The sequence below is a fragment of the Orcinus orca genome, chromosome 20 (genome assembly GCF_937001465.1).
Source record: "Orcinus orca chromosome 20, mOrcOrc1.1, whole genome shotgun sequence".
NCBI classification, from domain to species: domain Eukaryota; kingdom Metazoa; phylum Chordata; class Mammalia; order Artiodactyla; family Delphinidae; genus Orcinus; species Orcinus orca.
In genome coordinates, this window is record NC_064578.1 from 55,807,453 (window position 1) to 55,828,212 (window position 20,760).

Here is a 20,760-nt window from a genome sequence, read left to right on the forward strand (position 1 = left end):
CTCCTGCGGGGAGGGATGGGGTTCTGTGGGGCCTAGGAGGCGCCCCTCGCTCCGACCCGCACTCAGCTCCTGACCCCCACCACGAAACCCAGCCCCCGTTCCCACCCGTCCTGCCCTCACCAGGCTGATGTCAGCGGGTCACTGGCTCAGCTGTGCTTGTGGCTCCGTCCGGGGACATCCTTGCTTCTGAGTCTCGAGGGTCCCAGCCCAGGAAAAACACGACCCTGCCGGTCGGATTGGCTGGGACCCCCGGAGCCCCAGCCAATGGACGCCGTTGCGCCGTTGCGTTGGGACGCGGGGCGGGGTCGGTGTGGACCCGCCTCACCCGCCGCGACTCCCACCTCCGGCCCGACACCCCCACTTGGGGCCGGCGCTCACACACTGGCACCCGGGCGCTGCTCTTGCCGAGTCTCAGCCTCATGCTTTTAATCTCTGCGAAACTGGGCCACCACGCGGGCTCTCCCTCGACCCGCCCCCCGCCCCCCCAATATATAAAGATATAGATAGCTCTGGTCTCTACCGGAGAAGGAGCATCCCCGCCCGGCCTTTTCAGGACCCTGATTCTTACAGTAGAGGTGCACAACACCTAGGGGCCTGTGAGGAAGAGGAAAGAGACAGGGTGGGGTCCGGGCTCCTGGACGCCAGCGCCAGGTATAAGGCTGATCTGCAGGGTTCAGGGGCTACCTGGCCCCGCTGGGCTCCTCTGGACACTTCGGCGACTGAGGTTGAGTCCCCCGCATCCCGCTATTGAGGCCGCTGGGAACCGTGCATGCTGCAGAGAGAAAGCCAGAGAGGGCTTTGCGGGATCGGCAGGGAGAGAGTAGTAACTGCTCAATAAATACATGCTGATGGGGGGCAGGGGGCGTGGTCCTGCTCCAGGGCCCGCCAAGCCTGAGCTGGAATCCACGTTTCCACCAGTGTCCCTCCTAGGTTTCTCTCCCTCCTGCCTCCTTAATATCAAGTCTGACTCTGGATCCTTTGCCCCAACATCCAAACGCACTAATATCTCTTTCCTCTTAAGAAGCCCTCTTTTGTCCCACATCCTATACCAGCTTCCTCTTCAGGTCCCTCCTCCCCTTCCAGCAGATCACTTGGAAAGAGCTGGTCTACTCCTCTCCGATTCCCCTCTTTACATACATATGTATGTATACAAGTAGTGGGAAAATGCACATCCCATGAAATTTACCATTGTAACAATTTTAAAGTGTACAATTCAGTGGCATAAATTACATTCATAATGTTGTGGAAGCACCACCACTATCTAGCTCCCAAGACATATTCATCACCCCAAAAGGAAACCCCAAATCCATTAAGCAGTCACTTCCCGTTCCTCCCATCCCTTGCAGCTTCTGGCAGCCACCAATCTGCTTCGTGTCTCTTCGGATTTGCCTCTTCTGGACATTTCTTGCAAACAAAAATCGTACACTGTGTGGCCTTTTGTGTCTAGCTCCTTTCGCTCAGCCACATGTTTTCAAGAGTTGCAGCATGGTGATCCACTTCCTGTGCTCCCTTAAGCCTGCCCCACTCAGGTCTTCGTCCCCACCAGGTCACCTCCTTGCTGTTACATCCAGAGGTCCTCTCTCGTCCTGTCTTCCTTCACCTGCTCGTGGCATCTGACACGGCTGCCCTCACGATGCTCCTCATTTTCTTCACCTGCTGTTCAGGATGCTGTTCAGTGTTCACTCTCTGACTATGGTTCCCCTTTCCCTAAACACCTTGGCCTCTGTCTCCACCTGCAGTCACTCGCTGGTGACCTCCAGTCTCATAGCTTGCAGCAACCATCCATTTGCGGATGATTCCCCAAATCATTCCAGACTCATGTGTCCAGCTGCGTACCCCGCATCCTCACCTGACATCTCAGAATCAAGATGTCCAAAATGGAATTCCTGATCTTGTCCCTGACATCTACTCCACTCACAGCCTCCTTGACTGCTGCATCTTCCCAGTGGCTCAGATCCCAAACCACAATGCCATGTCAACATGCCCAATCCACGAGCTGATCCGTTGGCTCAACCATCAAAGTATCTCTGGAACCCCACCACTTCTCAATACCTCCATTCCTTCTCCTCTTGTCCAAGCCACCATCATCTTGTTCCTGCGTCATTGCAACTGCCTCCCCACTCTTCTCCCGGCATCCACCCTTCCTCCTCTACCTTCTCCACACTTCAGCCAGAGAGAGTCCTTTCTAACATACAGCAACTCCAGCCATTCTGCTCAAAACCTCCAGTTTGCTCAGCATCAAACCCAAAGTACTTAAGATGGCCCCACATGATGGTGCCACCCTCGTGACTCCTGTGACCACAATTCCTACTCTGGGCTGTCCTGGAGCTCCCTCTTGGTCCAGCACATCGTGCACATTCCTGCCTCAGGGACTTTGCAGTGGTTGTTCCTTCTGAAGGGAACGAATTTCCCCAGATGTCCACATGGCTTCCTCACTCCCCTCCTTCAGATCTTTACGCAAATGACACTAGCTCACTGAGGCCCTCCCGGACCACCCAATCCAATATTGGAAGCTGCCTACCCCCACTCGTAGCCCTCCCTACCCTGCTGTTTGCCCGGAGCCCTATTAGCTAATAATGTACAATATAATTACTGTGGATTTTATTGTCAGAGTTCCCAGCTTCAGCACTACTGATATTTTGTGGAGGATCATACTTTGCTGTGGGGCACCATCGCGTACATTGTGGGATGTTGAGCATCGTCCCTGGACTCTACCCCAAAGATGCCAGGAGCACCCCCTCCCCAAATTGCTCAATGCCATGTCCATAGTGCATAGAATGATGCCTGGCACGTAGTTGACACTCACTATACACTGAGAGCACAAAGGAAAGTGGAAAAAGAAGGAATGATCCTCTCTACCTCATGGATAACAGAGTTGACAATACACGTTAGCTGTCACCCCAAATACCTGGGCGAAGGAGCAAAGATGCCCACTTCCTCCTTTATCTTCTCCACCTTGGAGGCCATGTCCTTCATACTCTCAATTTCCAAGAGAGTGGGCAAGAGAATCTCCAAAGACGACCCCACTGTGGCCATGGGGCACTGGTCCGGCACCCTCTTGGGCTCTTGAGATACTCTCCTGGGCTGTTGGGAGACCCTGGCCTCCATCTTTGAGACAGGGGTCAGAGAGGTAGGAGACTCCGTTATGTCCTCCCACCTCGCTGAGGGCAGAGAGATGGGAGTCAGGGAGGCAGCATTCATCTTGGGGCTGCTGGTGGCACGCTTGGGGAAGGGGGACGCTTTGGAAGGCCCCTTTGGGTCCCGGGGCACCTCCTCCACCTCCACCCATGGATGCGTGTTCCCCGTCGCCCAGGCCCCCAACTGTGGCTGCTCCCTGACCACCACCGGCATCTCCTCCAGCAAGGACACCTTGGTGGTGCTGAGGGGTACCGTGTCCATAGTTGGCATGGCAGACCCCTGCTGGGTTGAGAGCCAGGAGGGCAGATTGAACAGAGCTGATCTCAAGGAGGGATCCTTGGAACTGGCAGTGATCATCAGCTTGGCACGGGTGAGCCCTTCCACTGAGAAGGGCCCGGTCTGCCCCTGTGGGGCTTCCTCGATGGCCAGCTCCTGGGTCTTGATCCACTTCTGCTGCTGCCCCACCTCCTTGGATTTGAAGCCCAGCATGTCCAGAGAGATCTCCTCCTTCATCCTGCGGACTTTGTCCTCCAACTTGCCCTTGCCCTTCAAGCCATCCGCGGTGACATCCTGGGCTCTGCTGACCAGGACTTCCTCCGACTCCTTCTCGGTGGTGGTGAAAGGCAGCTCCAGGGATGTTTTCTGAGTCCTCACCTCTACTATGTTTGTCTCCTGGGTGCCCATCAACACCACGGCTCTGGCTTCCCTTCAGGCTTGCTTTTCTCAAGCACATCTCCTCCGTGACTTCCCGCAGGCAACACGCCAGTGGTGGCAGGGTCCAATGTCATTTGGTATTGGGTAGGTAAGGTCAGAGCCTTATGGGACAGGGTAGGTAGGAACACAGATTTCCTGTTTGGAGCAGGGGGGGACACAGCCTTCGGGGGAACAGCAAGTGTATACGCGGCCTTCTGAGATGGGGCAGGCATGGCTGGGGCCTTGTGGGGAGTAGCCAATACATGTGTGGCCTTCTGAGATGGGGCAGGTGTGGCTGGGGCCTCCTGGGGAGCAGCAGGAAAAGCTGGCGCTTTCCGGGATGGAGCAGGTACAGCCAAGAACTTCTGGGACTGGTCAAGGATGAATGGAGCCTTACAAGAGGCAGCAGGGATGGCTGGGGGCTTCTGGGAGGGCGGCGGCCACAGTCTCTGCACGGAGTCCAGAGGCCTGGCCTGTTCGTTGCACCTGCGGAAGTCAGGAGGGTAGGCGGCTGGGCAGAGGGAGGACCTGGACAACGTGCTGGCCTCCGGGTCCATCAGGTCGTCCATGTTCTGTTGCCACGGGTACATATGCAAGTGATCACAGGAGCCCAGCAAGGGCATTTCAGGGCTGTCCTCTGAGATACAGAGTGAAGGGGTCTCAAGTAAACCTGCCAGGCATGTGGCCCCCTCAGAATCAGAGCACCCCTGTAGGTAGATGGAGGGGAGGGGAAGGATGGTCAAGGCCAGTGGAGATGCCCAGACCCAGGCCCCAGCCCCTCCCTCCTCAGACCCAGGTATCCAGCCCCTGTTCTCTCCCCCTCAGACCCAGGGGTCCAGGCCCCCAGCCCCTCCCCACTCAGACCCAGGGGTCCAGGCCCCCAGCCCCTCCCCCCTCAGACCCAGGTATTCAGCCCCTGGTCCCTCCTCCCTCAGACTCTGGAGTGCAGGCCTCCTCCTCCTTCAGAGCCAGGGGTCCTGGCCCCAGCTCCATTCCTGGGGCTCCTGTACTTCTGGCTTTTGGTCTTGGCACCCTCTCGAATCTAGAACCATAGCTGCCCCCAGGGGTCTGTGGGGTCAGGGCCCACCTGGAGATGCCACGTGGCCCGGGTCCATGGGGGGCGTGTGGAGGGTCCTGGGGGCCCAGGAGGTGGCGGGCTGCTGGAGCAGGTTGATGAGGCGGATCCAGCAGTCAAACAGGAAGCTGACCTCATTGTCAGGGGCGTCCAGCTCCAGGTAATAGCGGCGGCCCATGACCAGGCGCAGCTTCAGGTGCCAGGCAGACAGGTCGTGGACGTAGAGGTGGGCCAGGTCCAGCGGGATCATCCTAGCAGAGGCAGGAGATGGAAGCGGAAGAGCAGGAGATGGGGGCGAGGTGGCAGGGGATGGGGGGATGGCGGCACCTGGTGAGGACGAGGCTGGAGCGCTCCCTGCCCGCGGGGGGGCTGGGCCATCAGCAGGATGTCTGGCAACACCAGGCCTGGCAGGGAGGCAGCCACACCCATGGTCACTCGGTTGGTTCTGTGGTGCACATACACTGGGGCCCCTCGACTGGTCACCTGGGGATCCAGGGAGAGGGGCTGGGACCACTCCTTTCTCTTATGCTCCTCTGGCACCTCCACACAGAGCTCCACCCCCGAGCCCCCCAGCTGCCTTGTGCCCTCCTGGGCCCAAATCCCCCAGCCCAGGGGGTCTCCCTTCCCTCCTGCCCCTCTCTGCCCCCAGGGCACAGGGAGCCAGGGACCTGGACAAAGTTACTCTCGAACATGGGCAGCGGGCGGAGGGGCAAGTACTCGCCCTTCTGGAGGGTCTTCTGCAGCTCGCCCAGGGTGGGGACCCACTTCAGGGGGCCCTGGAGTGGCTCCCAACGCCTGATGTTCCAGAGCCGGTTCAAAATGGCTGCAGAAAGTGTCGGTCACCCGGGACACGGAGGCAGGGTGCCAGCCCCCCAGCCCACTGGCCCCAGACCCTCGGGCTTCAGCGGTTCCAGAGGGTGGAGCTTCCCCAGGGCTTGGACATGGCCCTGCAGGGGTGCTCAGCCCTGGCCTGGGGGAGGAGCCTTCGTGGAGGAGCTTTGTGACCTCATCGGACACAGCTGCAGCTCTTCCTGGGAAGTCTCCAGGGGCCTTCAGCTCCCTTCCCCTCCAGGAACCTGTCCTGGAGTCTTGAGGGCTGGGGTGGGTGAATCAGAAGCCCCTGCTCCAGACCCAAACTAAGGACGACCCGGGGCCCTGGGAGGGGCCGTCTGGGATGTGGTAAGTGAATAATTAAACAAAAGGGTTTCTGACTCTTAAGAGGGGAGGCCTGAATTACAGTCCCAACTTGCCACTGACCCATCTCTACACCCTGGGTAAGGTCTATACCCCCAGGAGCCTCAGTTTCCCTGTATCTAACTTGTTTGTGTCCATGGCAACGGTTGCTGTACATTGGTTATAAAGAAAGGGACATGAGGTTTGGAATAAGCCAGACCTTTGGCAAAATCATATTCTGCCTTTCCCTAGCTGTGTGGCCTTAAACGACAGGCATCCCTGAGGAGCCTCAGCTTCCCCCATCTGTAAAATTGGGGGGTACTGGAGGATGCACGGGATCCTGTAAGTAAAACCCCACACTTAAGGCATGGCGCAGAGCAGGCGCACAGTGAATGGCCATTCCTGTCGCCTTCTGAGGGCTTTCGGGGCGGGGGGTGCTGATGTTCTGTCATTCTAAATATAGTGGTTATTATTTTTTCATGTGTCATGCAAAATACATGGTCATTGTAAAAATTCTGGAAAATACAGAGAAGCACAAATAACGAAAGTCACCCACAATCCCACCCCTACCATGTACCCTGAGGTGGCCATAGTCAACACTTTGGTGTATTTCCTTCCAGGATTTTTAAATAATCCATGGATTATACATATCTATACAAAATGGGGATCACACAGTGGTTTGTAGCCTTGTGGCCTGCTTCTTCTATGCCTAAAGCAGGCTCTGTAGCATCCCTCTTCATGGCTGGTGTATTCCATCACATGGATGCACTGTCATGTATATGACCATCGCCTACTGTTGGACATCTAGGTTGTCTCCAATTTGCTGTTGTAAACACTGCCGTAATGAACAACCTTGAGCCTGCAGCCTTGTCCTGTACTAGTACTGTTGGTCACAGGGTAACCTTCTGTAACTATCCATTAAATATTTATTTATTGACTGTGAGACTAAGAACTCACAGTCTCTGGGGGACTGATGGTTCCTCTACTTCCCTGTCCACGGAGGGCCCCCCAAGGACCCCAGCATCCAGCCCCTGGCCCCCAGAGAAATCACCTCTAAGTGGGTGTGTATGACAAATTTAATTCCCTCTTCTCTATCTCACAAAGGTTCTCAGATTTTTGAACAAAAACCCAGGCCTCCTTTTCCCCTCCCTCCCCACCCCAACACAGAAAGTAATTGTTTAATAAATAATAGATGCTCCTGCCCAAGCCGAGAGGGGTGGGGGTCAGGGAGACACTGTGGCCAGACTTCTTAGAGATCCAAGAATCCGGGACCCCAGTTCCCTCCTCCTCAGGGACCCCCGAGTCCACCTGCCTCCCACCCACCCCCTTAAATAAATAAGTATAAATAAGGCACAGATGCCCCCCTGCCCAGGTCTCCTGGAGGGATCGTCTCTAACTAGAGGGAGACAATGGTGAGGGCGGAGTCCTCTGGCTGCCACGCCCCCAGTCCCGAAATAAATAAATAAATAAGGTCTGGCTTTGAAGGGCGCTGGTGGCTCTCGGTGGCGCGTGGCGGGTCACAGCCGAGTCTTCAGCAGTAGCAAGCCCCGCACAGCCCAGTCGAGCGTCAGGTGCAGCCCCCCAAGGATGGCATGGGCCGCCCGGACGCCTCCCCAGGGTGAGGCCGGGGGAGCCAGGGCGGGTGCCGGTGGGTCTGGGGGCGCCTGGGGCAGGGCCAGGCGGGACATCTGTCAGGAGAGGACAGAGGGTTAACGTCAGGCCAGGGGTGCAGTTAGGGTCCGGGGAAGCGGGAGTTTGGAGCCTGTACTGAATCAGGGTTGGGGAGGTCCAGCTTGCATATTTCCACTGTGTCTCTGGCCTGTGAGGTGGGGTGTCTGGGTTGGAAGTTCTTCAGGACGTTGGGTTCAGAAAATTGAGGCTGGGGCCAAAAGGTGGGGGTCTTAAGGCTGGGGTTCTAGGGCCAAGTTCAGAGGGCTGGAGGTGAGGTCTGTAGCAGCAGGGCCAGGATCCTGGGGCCGAGGTCTTAGATGTGGGGTCTCATTGTAGGATCAAGCTCAGGGACTCATGTGTGAGAGGTGGGGTCTCAAGTCTGGGGTCTCAGAGCTGAGAGTTGGAATTTGAGTTCCAGGGTCTTTGGGGTCACCAGGACCAGGAACCGGGGTCTGAAGTCTTACAATCTCAGGGTCTTGAGTCTGGGGTTTTAAAAGTCAGGGTCTTGGGGTCCTAAGGGCTCACAACCTAGATCTGAGCTCTTGGGGACCCAGGGCTCAGGGTCTGGGGTCTTCTAGTCTGAGATCTCAGGGTCCAAGTCCTTGAGATCTGAGGTCTGCAGAGCCAGGGTCTGCAGTCTGGCTTTAAGTCACGGTGCATCATCTGAGGGTCTGGGGTCTTGATGTGTCAGGATCTCGGGGCCAGGATATGGGTGGGTCTCAGGCTCTGGAGGCTCAGAATATCCTGGGCTTGGAGTCTGGATTCCTCCTGTTTTGGGACCGGGGTCTCCAGGTCTTGGGGTGAGGGTTTGGATTCTCAAACCTCAGGGCTTCAGGATGGGAGTCTTGGAGTCACAAGACCATGGGGTTTCCGAGTCTCAGGGTGAGAGTTTAGAGTTTCCAGGCAGGATTTTGGAGTCTGGGGTCTCAGGGACACAGGGTGAGGGTCTCGGAGTAGGCCTGGGGTCTGGGGTCCTGGGGTCTCAGAGCCAGGTGATCGTACCAGGAGCTGCAGCCGGCGCAGCAGCCGGTCCAACCGGGCCTGCAGGGCGCCTAGATCGGGCTCCAGGGTCCGCAGGGAAGGGCCTCCTGCCCGGCGCAGCCACTGCACATGCCTCAGGTAGGAGAACAGGTCTGCCCGCAGCCGTGTCAGCACTCCCGGGAGCTGGGGGACGGGCGGAGTGGGGGGTGGCGTCAAGGAGCACCTGGCACCTGCCCACTCCAGCCCCTAACCCCCTGCACCCCCTTCACCACTCAACTCCCACCTTTGACCCATCCCCTGCCCTTACCTGCAGGGCTCCCAGCGCCCCCGCACTCATGGCCAAGGTGGGGAGGGAATCCAGGTTGTGGTCTCCGTCAGCTGGGAATTTGTCTCTCTTGGGGGGAAAGAAGCCGTGAGAGGGACCCTGCCCAGCTCCGGGGGTCGCTTCATCCCCCACCACGAGCCCCGGACTCCTTTCTCCCCCGTCTCTGCCACCGTGGTAGCCCAGACGCCCTCCCCGTTCTCGGTCTTGGCCCCAGCCCATCCCCTCCAGGCTCTCCTACCAGCTGTGCGGCCAGCTGCCGAGTGTCCGCCAGGAGAGAGCGGGTCAGGAGGACGGCGCTGTCCAGCTCAGCCCGAGGGTCTGGGGAGGCCCGTGGGGGGCCAGGAGGTGGCCCCGGGGCAGCAGCTCTACCTGGCCACAGGCTCAGCGCGACCAGGACCAGGCAGCAAACACCTGAGGGAGGGAGAGGACAGAAAGGAGGCTCAGGTCCGACCGGGGGGTCTGAGGGAGGAGGGGCTGGGGTGGGGGTCCTGAGTCCCAGGGCGGAGCGCCCAGGGCACGTCGCAGGGCCTGGGCGGGTTTCCCTCTCCCTCTCTGGCTCTGGTCGCCCCGCCCGTCGGAGCAGACGCGCCCCGGGGCGGGTAGACGGGCCGGGCGTCTCCCGTCCGCCCCCGGACGCCGGAATCTGGGCCCCGGGGCGGGGCAGGAGGGGGGAGACACAGGCCAGAACCTGCCCCCTCCCGAGGCTCAGGAGCCCGAACCGGACTGAGAGCAAGGGAAGGAGACCTGGACAGAGGTCCGGGTGCCTTGACCCCTCCCCGAGAGACCCCCGCGTAGGCGCCACCAGAGTGGACCGCGGAAGGCCGGGCCGCAGCGCCGGGGATACCCCACAGCACACCTGGGCGGAGAGAGGCAGAGGCGCGGGCGCGCCGGGCTCACGGCAGGGAGAGAGGGACCCGGCGGTGCTCAGCGCGGGGGCTCCGGCCCGCTCCCTCCGCGGCCGCCCATCCCCCAGCGGCCCCGCCCACCCCGCCCGCCAGCCAATCAGCGACCCCCGGGCCGCCTCGCTCCCGCAGCACACCCCCAGCCCGCCCCCTGGGCCCTCCCAGGCCGCGGTCTGTCCGCCCGTCCGTCCGCATCCGTCTGGCTCTCCTGTTTCTGTCTGCACCCCTGTGTCTCCCTCTGTCTTTCCTCCCCGTAGCTGGGGTCGGTGTTCTGGGCTTGCTCTCACCTCCTTGGCCTCTCTGCCTCAGTTTCCCTCCCGGAGCCTCTCTGTTGAGGTCCCTGGGAGTCTGCGTCTCTCGGTCCCCGCTGACTCCCTGGGGGTCCCGGGCCCTTTGGGATCACCCCCTGGCCTTCGTCTGTCTCTGCCTGTGAGTCTCCATTTCTCTCTGCCTCGCGCTGCCCTGCCGGTGTCTCCGCGTCTCTGATCCGTTCTTTCATGTCTCGCTCTGCCCGTCCCTTCTCTAGGCCTCCTGCTTTCTCTGAATCTCCTTCCCGCTCGCTCCGTCTCCGCCTCCCCATTGCTCCCTCGCTCTCCTCCGTCTCTCGGTCCGATTCCGCTGTCTGTCTGCTCCCCACCCTTCCCGCCGACGGTCCCTCCCTCCTTCCTCCCTGTCCCCCCTCCAGGAGCTTGAACCAACTTACTGTTCATGTCCCCACAGGGCAGGGGTTCCCCAGGGCAGGGGGCAGGGGGCTGGGGGCCTTTAACCCTTCCCTGTCCGCTGCCGTGGGAGCCCTGGGGGTCAGCTGGGCCTCGGCCTGGGGAGGGGAGGCATGTGCGTGTGAGCAGCGAGGGCCGCGGCAGTGAGGGAGTGTGTGCGCCTGGGGGGTTATATAGGGGGCCGGGGCGGGCGGGCGGGGGGCAGGCGGCAGGGGAGGGCGGCCTGACACATCCTGACTCACCCTCCCTGCCTGCCTTTTCCATTCCGACGGAGCCGGCTGCCTCGCAGGGCTCACCCCGCCGCGCTCGGAGGAGGGCACGGAAGGAAAAGTTGGAAAAGTTGAAAAGGGAAAGGGGGGGTGGTCGGAGAGGGGCTGGTGAGGTCATTGGCGTCCCCTCCCTCCACCTCCTCGGCCGGCCGCCGCCGCCGCCGCCGCCGCCGCCGGGGCAGACACGCGCAGCTCAAGAGCTGGGGCCTGGCTGCAGGGTGGGGGTCCGGCTGGACCAGGACAGGCAGAGAGATGGAGAGGCAGGGGGTGATGCGGATGGGGTAGAGGTGGCAACGGGACCACAAGACGCAGGCCTGGGGGGTTGGAGGTGAGACAGAGAGAGACTCCCAGGGACAGAGAGAGATGGAGAGGCCGAGACCCAGGCAAGGAGGTAGAGACACACAGAGAAATGGGGACATGGGACAGAGGTGGAGAGTCTGAGGTGCAGAGATGGAGACAGCCAAGGAGACACGCTGCAGAGGCAGAGAAACAGGAGAGCAAAGTGAGGTTTGAGGGGCACAATGAAAACAGCAGGAGACGTCTGGAGAGACCCAGAGAGACCCCCAAAAGGAAAAGGGACAGAGACAGGCATGCCAGAAAGAGGGGAGGCAGGCGGCAGAAAAGAGATACACAAGGCAGGGTGACAGAGATGGAGAAGTCCCAAGGGGCAGAGATCTTCTGAGAGATGCCGATGCTGAGATGACGAGGACTCAGCAGTGGGGACTGAGAGAGGGGGGGCCTTTCTCCAAGAGACACGTTGGAACATGTTGAGAGAGGACCAGAGGCAGAGAGACAGGGACCAAGAGAAAGAGGCATCGAGGCACCCAGTAGAGGTGAGACCTCGGGCACATGTCTTCACCTCTCTGTGCCTTGGTTTCTCCATCTGTGAAATAGGGATACCCCGGGCACGACCCCCTCCCAAAAGCCTGTGTGAGGATACAGTGAGTTCACGCCTGTAAAGCACACAACCAGCTCTCAGTAAATGCGAACTATTGCTGTTCTCACCGTTGATTTTTATTAACATATCCAAGGAGACGGAGGAAAAGAGGGAGCCCCTGGGAGAGATGGAGATGGTGAGACACGGAGAGAGCAGCTGGGATGGGTGGGGGGAGCTGGAGACCAGGACATGGCAGGGAGGACACCACGCGGAGAGGTGGAGAGGTGGAGATGCGGAGAGGGGTGGGAGCAGGGGTGGGAGACACAGACTCAGGGGGACGGTGGTGCCAACACAGACGCACACAGGGAGTACCAGGCACATGGAGCAGAGGTGGCCCCGGGGATTCACGGCAGAAGAGTGAGGGACCATGACAGGAACCCAAGTCCCCAGGAGCACCCCAACCCCCAGGATAAGGGTGGCAGAGAAGGGTGGAGGGTAGTGAGAAGACAGAAGGTGACAAGGACTTCCAAAGGTCTCCCCGCAGACACCCCTCCCCCTCCCCGCCCCTGAGACTGCTGAGCTGGCAGGGGGGCTCTGAGGATGAATGCTGGCTGAAGTCCTCCCCCTCCCATCCCCCACCACTTGGGGGGGCAACTGCTCAGGTCCCCAGGGAGGTGAGGTCACAGCCCCCCCATGGTGGGACATGACCTCATCGCCTCAGGTAAGAGCTCCCTCTGCCTCTCTGTCATGGCCACCCCTGCCAGGGCCCCCCAGGGGCCCTCCCCAGCCCCTACTCATGCTGGGACCCAGGCCTCTGACCACTGGGTCTCCGCCCCTCAGGGGGCCTGTTTCCGGCTGAGTCAGCGTGGGGGGGCCCAAGGCTGCGTCAGTGAGGGGAGAACTGACGTAGCCCCCCCCCCAAGACCGGTGGGGCCAGCCAAGGTGACTCAGGCCACCAGTCTGGGAGATGGACTGGCCTGAGGGGATGGGGGACTGAGCCTGGGGCCAGCCTGAGAGCCACAGTAGGGATCTGGTGATGGCAGCCCTTTCCACCTCCGGGGGAACCGGGGCTGCCGGCCCCAACCCCATTGCTTTAACCTAGGAGTCCAAGAGCCCAGCCCCTCCTCCCTCAGACTCAGGAGTCCAGACCCCCAGCCGCCTACTTCCTCAGATCCAGGGGTCCAGCTCTCAGCCCCTTCCTCCCTCAGAGCCAAGTGGCAGGTGTCCAGGTCCGAAACCCTTGTTTCAAGAAAGGTAGAGAAAACTTGTGGCCATTCTGCAATTTGGGGAGTGCTCTGTTGGGGAAGGTCAGGGGTCTAGGCATGGGTCATCAGTCCCCGACTAGTGACAGTCCCCTCGGCCTGCTTCGGCCCTCTCACCCCGGGGATGCGGGGTCATCTTTCCTCACTGTGGCAGCAGGAGGCCGGTGGGTGCAGGACAGGAGGGTGGGGGTTACTCAGGACTCCTGGGTCTTCCCCAGGGTTGGGGACACTCAGACTACTTCTGTGGAAAGGAGAGCAAGAAGGAGAGACAAAGACAGAGACACGAGTAAAGAGATGGAGAGGCAGGGTAGGAGACTCACAAACAATGACAGGAGATGACTGTGACAAACAGAAAGAGACAGGAGCACAGAGGCCAGAGTGAGAGACAGAGATGCAAAAAAAAAAAAATTGTGACCCATACAGACGCAGAGACAAGCTCAGGGGTTCAGAGACAAAGACTGGGGGTGACACGGAGCTGAGACTCTGAGGGGTGACAGCCGTGGGGGGAGATGCCACTGGGATATGACGGGGGACCCCAGGGGGTCCTTGCTCATGTGCTGGCCCCTGGGTGAGGTGGAGCTGGCTGGTGTGAGGTCAGCAGGTCCGAGTCTGTGTGTGTCCGTCTGTCTGTCCCTGGGGGGTCCTGTCTGGCCCCTGGGGGGTGACGGGGCAGGCGGGCCGCAGAGGCGGCCCAAACCTGTCATTAGTGGTGAGGGCCGTGACGGCGGCCCCCCCAGCCCCAAGCCGCGGTCCAGGGCCCTGCGGCCCCGCCCCCCCACCCCCTCCTTGATCCCTGAGGAATCCCGGGAATTGGGAAGTGGGTCCAGATGATGTTGACACAGGAAACGGTCAGCAGCTGCCCGGCCTCAGCCCCACAACCCCTCTGACCCCCACCCCCGGCCCCCTGCCGAGCCCCTCGGACCTGTGTCATCTCTGACGAAGGCAACCCTGGGCCCACTCAGCACCCACCAGGATGTTTACGGGAGATGGGTAGGACGGGAGGCAGCCTCAAAGGGCTTCTTGAGAAATGGGGTCTGGACTCCTGGACAGCTGCCCTCAGACCTAGTCCCCTTCCCCCTCCTCCCTCAGACCCCGGGGTCCAGATGCCCAGCCCCTCCTCCCTCAGACCTGGGAGTCCTGACCCCAAATGCTCTCTTCCCTCTGATCCAAGTGTCCAGACCCCCAGCCCCTCTTCCCTCAGACTCAGGATCTGGGCACAAAGACACACCGCCCCAGGAGAGCTGAGTCCCCTCCTCACTGGCTGGAAAGCTGAGTGGAGGTTCAGGGGAGAGTGAGGGATCATGTTCCCACCCCAGCCCCCAAGTTGACCTCCTCCCCCACCATTGGGGTGGACCAAACCAGAAGCTTGGGGATCCCAGTCGGACCCATTTCCCTGTTTGCAGAGGGGGAAACAGACCGAGCTAGAAGGGGCTCCCTTCCCATAAGTCCCCTCTCCACCACCTGGGGCCTCAGACCTCTCGGATCCTGGCCCTCCCCATCAGGAGGCCTGGATGCCTTTGGGACCAGGGGACTCTGGAGCAAGAGCTCTGGCCTATGGCCTGACCCCCATTTTCTCATCGCCCTCTTAGGTCTCCTGGTTGCTAGGGGGCCTCCCTAACAATGGGGCTCAGTGAGGTCTTCTGGGCCTCAGGCCCCCTGCCCCTGGTTGCTAGGGTGAAGACTCCCTGGCAACCAGGTCTCAGGAACCTTTGGGTCACCTGGAGCTGCCTTTCAGGAATGTTTACTAAGCAGAGGGATTCCCTGGCAAGAAGGTCTCGGGGTGCCCACTCCTTGGGTCCCCTGGTTGGCTGGGAGGAGACGTCTTAGACTCCCACCTGCTTTCTACGCAGGTTGCTAAGGAGGCTCTTCTAATGCCAGGGCCCCATCCCACCCACAAGGCCCCTTCCACCTGGTTGCTAAGGAAGCAACTCCCTAGCAACCAGGTGTGACCAGGCCAGTGTGACCCCCCCTTCTTTCTTCCCAATTGCTAAGGGGGCTCCCTAGAAATAGAACTTAGAATTTTGGGGGCCAGCCGGGCAGGCGGGTGGGGCGAGCCGGTTGCTGGGGTGATGGCCTTCAAGGTCTCTCCCCACAGAGGCCCCAGGAGTCTGGGGAGGCGACATGGTGGGGTCTGGGATCCCTGCTTTGGGCCTCTTCCTGCTAATGCAGGGCTCAGTAGGTGAGGGGGCTGATGAGAGGGTCAGAGAGCTGAGCAGAGGCCCTCCTCACCCTCCATACAGCCTCCCAACACCGCTCTTTTCTTTCACAGATGGGAATGGAATCCAGGGATTCTTCTATCCATGGAGTGAGCAGTGGAGGAAACCCTGGGTCCCCTGGGGATAAGGAGCCCAGACTAGACTCTTGGGTCTAAAGGGAGGAGGGGCTGGGGTCTGGACCCCTGGTCTGAGGGAGGAGGGCCTGGGGGCCTGGCTCCTGGGTCTGAGGGAGGAGGGGCTGGGGACCTGGACCCCTGGGTCTGAGGGAGGAGGGGCTGGGGACCCGGACCCCTGGGTCTGAGTGAGGAGGGGCTGGGGACCCAGACCCCGGGGTCTGAGGGAGGAGGGGCTGGGGGCCTGGACCCCTGGGTTTGAGGGGGGAGGGGCTGGGGGCCTGGACCCCTGGGTCTGAGGAAGGAGGGGCTGGGGGCTGGACCCCTGGGTCTGAGGGAGGAGGGCCTGGGCACCCGGATCCCTGGGTCTGAGGAAGGAAGAGCTGGGGGCCTGGACCCCTGGGTCTGAGGGGGGAGGGGCTGGGGGCCCAGACCCCTGGGTCTGAGGGAGGAGGGCCTGGGGACCCGGATCCCTGGGTCTGAGGAAGGAGGAGCTGGGGGCCTGGACCCCTGGGTCTGAGGGGGGAGGGGCTGGGGGCCCGGACCCCTGGGTCTGAGGGGGTAGGGGCTGGGGGCCTGGAGTCCAGGGTCCAGCACGAAGTAAGCACTAGGCCGGCAGCCCCAGAGCCTGGTTTGGGGTCAGGCTCTGTGAGGAAGCTGCTTCTCGCGTTGGTCCCCAGGCTGTGAGGGAGATGTCTGGGAACGGGAGAGCTGTGGGGGCCAGGTGGCAATTGAGAACCCGAATCTCTGTCTGCGTCTACGATGCTGCTACCGCAACGGGGTCTGCTACCACCAGCGGCCGGATGGTGTGTGCCGGGGAGCCGGGGCCCCTGGGGGGGGCTGGTGGCAGGGACCCCTCGGTCTCATGGCTCCCTGCTTTGTGCAGAAAACATGCAGAGGAAGCACATGTGGGCACTCGGCTGGATGTGCGGAGGCCTCCTCTTCCTGATCTCCAGCATCTGCCTGTTCTGGTGAGTGGGGTCGGGGCTCGGGGGGGCTCCCCTGCCCTGGCGGGCGGGGCCAGGTGGACGGCACAGCTGAGGGTGTCCCCTCCCTGCCAGGTGGGCCAAGCGACGGGATATGCTGCGGCTGCCGTGGTTCATGAAGGGCAAGTGCAACCTGTCCCAGACCGTCTCTCTGTTACCCAAGGACCGGACACCGAGCGAAAAGAAGATGGCATCCATTGGCAGCATGCCCACAGAGGGGGCCCTGGACATCTCAGGGGGCACTGATGAGGAGGGCATGGAAGGGGGCGAATAAACGGAAGCAGGGGAGGAGGAAGATTAGGGGCACCCCTGGAGGGATCCCTCAATACAGATATAGCAGAGATGCATGGTCTCTTTTCTGAGAAACATGAAGCAGGGGACGGATAAGACCCGGAGGCAGAGAGAGAGAGAGAGAGAGAGTGTGTGTGTGTGTGTGTGTGTTTTGGGGGGTGCCTGGGCTGTGATCATGGAGGGTGTGAGCTGACGGGCATCTGGGGTCCAGGGGTAAGTGGGGAGGATCCGAGCTGAGAGGGACTTGGGCTGATCGGGGGAGGCCTGAGCTGATGGGGGTCCTGAGTTGAGTGTAGGTCCTGGGCTGTGATTATGGGGGGTCTGGACTGAGGGGCTTGGGGTGAGTTGTGGGTGGCCTGGGCTGGGACTGCAGCTGGGCTGGGGGGACATGGACCACCGTGCCCCTCAGCTGTCCTTCTGCCGCTGCCTGACAGCCTCTGCTGCCTGCCCTTGGGATCCTGCCGCCCTTGGGCCAGCAGGCATTTGCCTTGCTTCCCACGAACGCCAGACGACTATAGCTCTCAGACTCCCTAGTGGTGGCACGGAAATTTTCCTGGAACTTCATTACAGTTGAAGACTCATCGTGCTCAGTCCTCTTTCCTCCGCCCCTCCTTTCTCAGGTTAACAGAGCTACTCCAACCTACCCTCCATAAATATGTCCCCAACAAATATCTTGCAAGTCTTCATCCCTCTGTCTGCATCTCTGGGGACCTCAAACTAACAGAGGAACCTGGGCTGAGGGAGGTCTGGACTCAGGGGGTGGGTCTGGGCTTGAGATCCTTGCCCCCCACTCCTGTCCCCCTCCATGAGGCGACAGCGTGAAGCTAGGCTCCTAGGTCCCCAAGGGCTTGGGCAGCCCCTCCCTCACCCCTGCCCCAGTGCCGTCCCTCTCCAGACAGATATGAAGCACAGTGAGGCAGAGCCCTTTATCCAGGGGAGGATAGATGGAGGACAGGTAGGCATCCTGGCAGCCAGATGGCGATGGGGCAGCTGCACATCTCCATCGTGTCCTGACAGGTGTGGCCATGCGTTCGTCTGTAGGAGGGAGGATGGGGTTAGTGGCTGCTCAGGACCCCTGCGTGTATCCCTGCATCCCAGGACCACCACCCAGGAGAAGGAGCCCTTTCCTCCCGCTTCAGTCCCTCACAATTGACTGACGCACTTGCTCATTGGCTCCTTCATTACTCCGTGCCCTGACTTGCGGCAGCGACTGTGCCTTTAACTCACCGGAACTCAGTGGTACAAGGTGGGGAATGAGAGGCAAGGAAAGGCAGAGACGGAGAGACTTACACACAAAAAAGAGAGAGGGGGAGACAAATATGTCGAGGGAAGGATAGAGGCACAAAGATAAAAAAAGACAAACAGACACAGGGACAAAGAGAAAGACAGGCAGAGACAGAGAAGATGAAATGGGGGGAGAAATGACATAGGATGGGTTTGGCTCTGCACATCTTCTCAACTAATTTTGGTCCCAGAGGCAGAGAGAAGTGACCAGAGCCAGGACCTACAGGACCCTCTGTTAAAATTCCAGTTCTCTGTCCCTCATGGGCTGGAATCACCTCACCCTGCCATTATGGAGTCCTGTGTTTGGACAGGCCCGTTTTCCTTCTAAGAGGGGCCTACAGGCCGGTCAGCTTGGCCAGTTTCTGGCAAGTGGTTCTAGCAGCAGAGGTCTACCCAGCTGTGTTAGACTTCTGGGCAAGGTAAAGTGTTCCCAGGGGTAATTTTAACCACAGGTGGTTATTTCTGCATTGTATGCCAAATTTTGTGTTAGCTCATGCTTCATCTATGCATAAACTGTTTCCTCATATAAACCACAGAACATAGCATATGATTGGACTATTTTCAAAATTCTCACCAAAAAAGGGTATATTACTGTCCTTCTGGATGCATAGAAGGAAAGTTAATTCATCACCTATAAAGAATGTCTTAGGGCATTAGAATTTAATTCTTTTATGTAACCTCCATTGAGAAACTGATTCAGTCACTCATCCATCCATTGTTTCACTTATCCATCCACCCACCCACCAACCCATCTATCCTCTCATCTATCTACTTACCCATCTGTCCAAACATCCATACAACCCCACATTCACCCATCTACCAGCATCAATCCCACCATATCCATCCATCCACCCACCCATCCATCAACCAATTTATCCAACCATCTAACCCTCATCTATCCATCCATCAATCCAACTACAGCCACCCATCCACCACCTATTTATCCATCAAGCAATTCATCCATTTATCCCTCTATCCACTCACCCATCCACCTCTCCACCCACAACTCCATCCACCCATCCATCCATCAATCAATCTATCCATCCACTCATTCATCAACCCAATCCATCCATCCATCCATCCACCCACCCACCGGATCCTCAACCTCTGACTTCCTGAGTTCACTCTTTGCTGGGGCATGCTAAGAACAAAGACACCAGGGACCCAGGCCTTACCCTCCAGGGGCTCCCTGTTGGGTGGGAGAGAAGTATCAGCACACACACATACAACACACAGTGATACAAGCAATAACAAGGGTCACTCAGACAATGTGAAGACCCAGAGAAAGGCACTGAAGTTCAGTTGGATCTGAAGACACCTGGTAAGTTTTCTGAGTGGAGTGCAGACAACAAGGGCACCCCCAGTGTAGGTGAAGGCATGGACAGAGGCCAGTTGGTGTGAGACAGCTTGGCCATCGTGGACTGAGAGAGGTCATTCTAACTGCAGAGAAGGCAGGAGATGTGGGGCTGAGATGTGGCAAACACACACATAGCGAGTGGCTTGCATTTGACCAGAGGGCAACAGGGAGCCACAGCAGGTCTCTGGCGGAGGAGTGCACTCTGGAGAGTGCAACAGGTACCTCCCCTTTGGCAAGAGGTGGCACCTTTTGGGGCCTCAGTGTCCTCCCTGTGCTCCAGACCTCAGAGACTCTGTTACACTTGGAGGATTAAATGGGAAGTAGGACTCGGTGCACCTGAGGACTGGAGCACAGGGACGAATAATCTCCAAGTGTTGGTGGAGCTAAAGGTGACTCCCCAGCCCTCACGCACGTCTGAGGGCAGGGTCTCATTTGTCTCTCCTCAGTCTGCACCCATGCCAACTGTCTCTAGGTCTTCATCCTCTGGGTCTCTGCTAGTCTTTGCTTCTCTGCCTTCCAATCTTGACCTCTACCTGTCTCTCTCTCCCCATTGTCTCTGTCTCTGCACCTTTCCCTCTCCATTTCCATCTCTCCTTGATGTCTCTCCATCTCTCCCCTCTGTCCTTCCCTCCCTCCCTCCCTCCCTCGCACTACCTCTCCAGCTCTCCGTCTGTCTCTTCGTCTCTCCCACTGTCCTTCAATCTCTCCCGCTGTCCCTCCATCTCCCCCCTGTCCCTCGGTCCCTCCACCTCTCCCCTCTGCCCCGCCCCGCTCCCCGCCTCCCCGCCCCTCACCTCGGGCTCACTCTTTGCTCGCACACGCCGCCCCAGGCCCGGCCTCGAGCGCGGCAAGCTGCAGGCGCACGCGGCGGGAGCCGGTGGCGGGCGGCTGGGGCGTGCGGGCGGCGGGGCGCGCTCCCCAGGAGCTGGGCGCGGCGCGCCGGCCGGCGGAGGAGGAAGCCGGCGCCGACCAGCGGCGGGAGAGCTTTCGCGCGAGGCGGGCGAGCGCCGAGGGCCGCAGGCCGTAGTCGCGCTCTAGCTCCTGGCGCGAGATCTCGATGTTGCCGGTGTACCAGAGGATCCAGCCGAGCAGGCTTAGGAAGACGAGCAACGCGCCCGAGTAGATGAGCAGGTCGCCGAAGTCGCGGCCGCGCACCTGCAACTGCGCGAACACGCCGGTCAGCAGCGCCGCCATGCCCGCCACGTCCATCGCCACGGCCAGCAGCAGCGCCAACCGGCAGCGGCCCAGGCCGGACGCGGGCACAGGCGCGCCCGCCGGCGGGGACGGTGCGCCCGGCGGGGGCCCCTGCGAGGCGCACACCGCCGACGCCGCCGCCATGGACCTGCTCCACCGCAGCGGCTGGCTCCGACGGAGAGCGTTCCGCGTTCCGGGTGCGGCCCGGTCCGGGGCGGGGTCAGGGGACTGCGC

The 20,760-nt window shown here is 60.1% G+C and overlaps 4 protein-coding genes across 5 annotated transcripts; 1 reads left to right on the forward strand and 3 right to left on the reverse strand.

The window, feature by feature from the left end:
- Positions 1–2,895: 2,895 nt before the first annotated feature.
- On the reverse strand, positions 2,896–6,167 carry LOC125960280 (golgi associated RAB2 interactor family member 5B). The gene is given in 7 exon segments (XM_049702767.1): positions 2,896–3,830; positions 3,833–4,651; positions 4,919–5,157; positions 5,234–5,265; positions 5,267–5,389; positions 5,575–5,729; positions 6,164–6,167. Coding segments are annotated over 7 exon segments (2,307 nt in total).
- A 970-nt stretch (positions 6,168–7,137) lies between these two features.
- Positions 7,138–10,153, reverse strand: IL11 (interleukin 11). Its single transcript, XM_049702768.1, has 5 exons — positions 10,043–10,153; positions 9,295–9,699; positions 9,039–9,125; positions 8,753–8,914; positions 7,138–7,767 (listed from the first exon to the last, which is right to left on the reverse strand). The coding sequence occupies exons 1-5, from the start codon at positions 10,151–10,153 to the stop codon at positions 7,597–7,599; spliced, it is 936 nt and encodes a 311-aa protein (XP_049558725.1). The 3' UTR covers positions 7,138–7,596.
- A 3,792-nt stretch (positions 10,154–13,945) lies between these two features.
- TMEM190 (transmembrane protein 190) lies at positions 13,946–16,996 on the forward strand. Of its 2 annotated transcripts, XM_049703542.1 has the most exons (5): positions 13,946–15,264; positions 15,355–15,390; positions 16,095–16,220; positions 16,301–16,385; positions 16,476–16,996. In XM_049703542.1, the coding sequence occupies exons 1-5, from the start codon at positions 15,207–15,209 to the stop codon at positions 16,672–16,674; spliced, it is 504 nt and encodes a 167-aa protein (XP_049559499.1). In that variant the 5' UTR covers positions 13,946–15,206; the 3' UTR covers positions 16,675–16,996. The 2 variants fall into 2 exon arrangements, with proteins under 2 accessions (XP_049559499.1, XP_033267870.1); XM_033411979.2 differs by having other exon boundaries at positions 13,946–15,390.
- Positions 16,997–17,603: 607 nt separating this feature from the next.
- TMEM238 (transmembrane protein 238) lies at positions 17,604–20,748 on the reverse strand. The gene is made up of 2 exons (XM_004283334.3): positions 20,127–20,748; positions 17,604–17,726 (listed from the first exon to the last, which is right to left on the reverse strand). The coding sequence occupies exon 1, from the start codon at positions 20,668–20,670 to the stop codon at positions 20,134–20,136; it is 537 nt and encodes a 178-aa protein (XP_004283382.1). The 5' UTR covers positions 20,671–20,748; the 3' UTR covers positions 17,604–17,726; positions 20,127–20,133.
- Between the last annotated feature and the right edge of the window lie 12 nt (positions 20,749–20,760).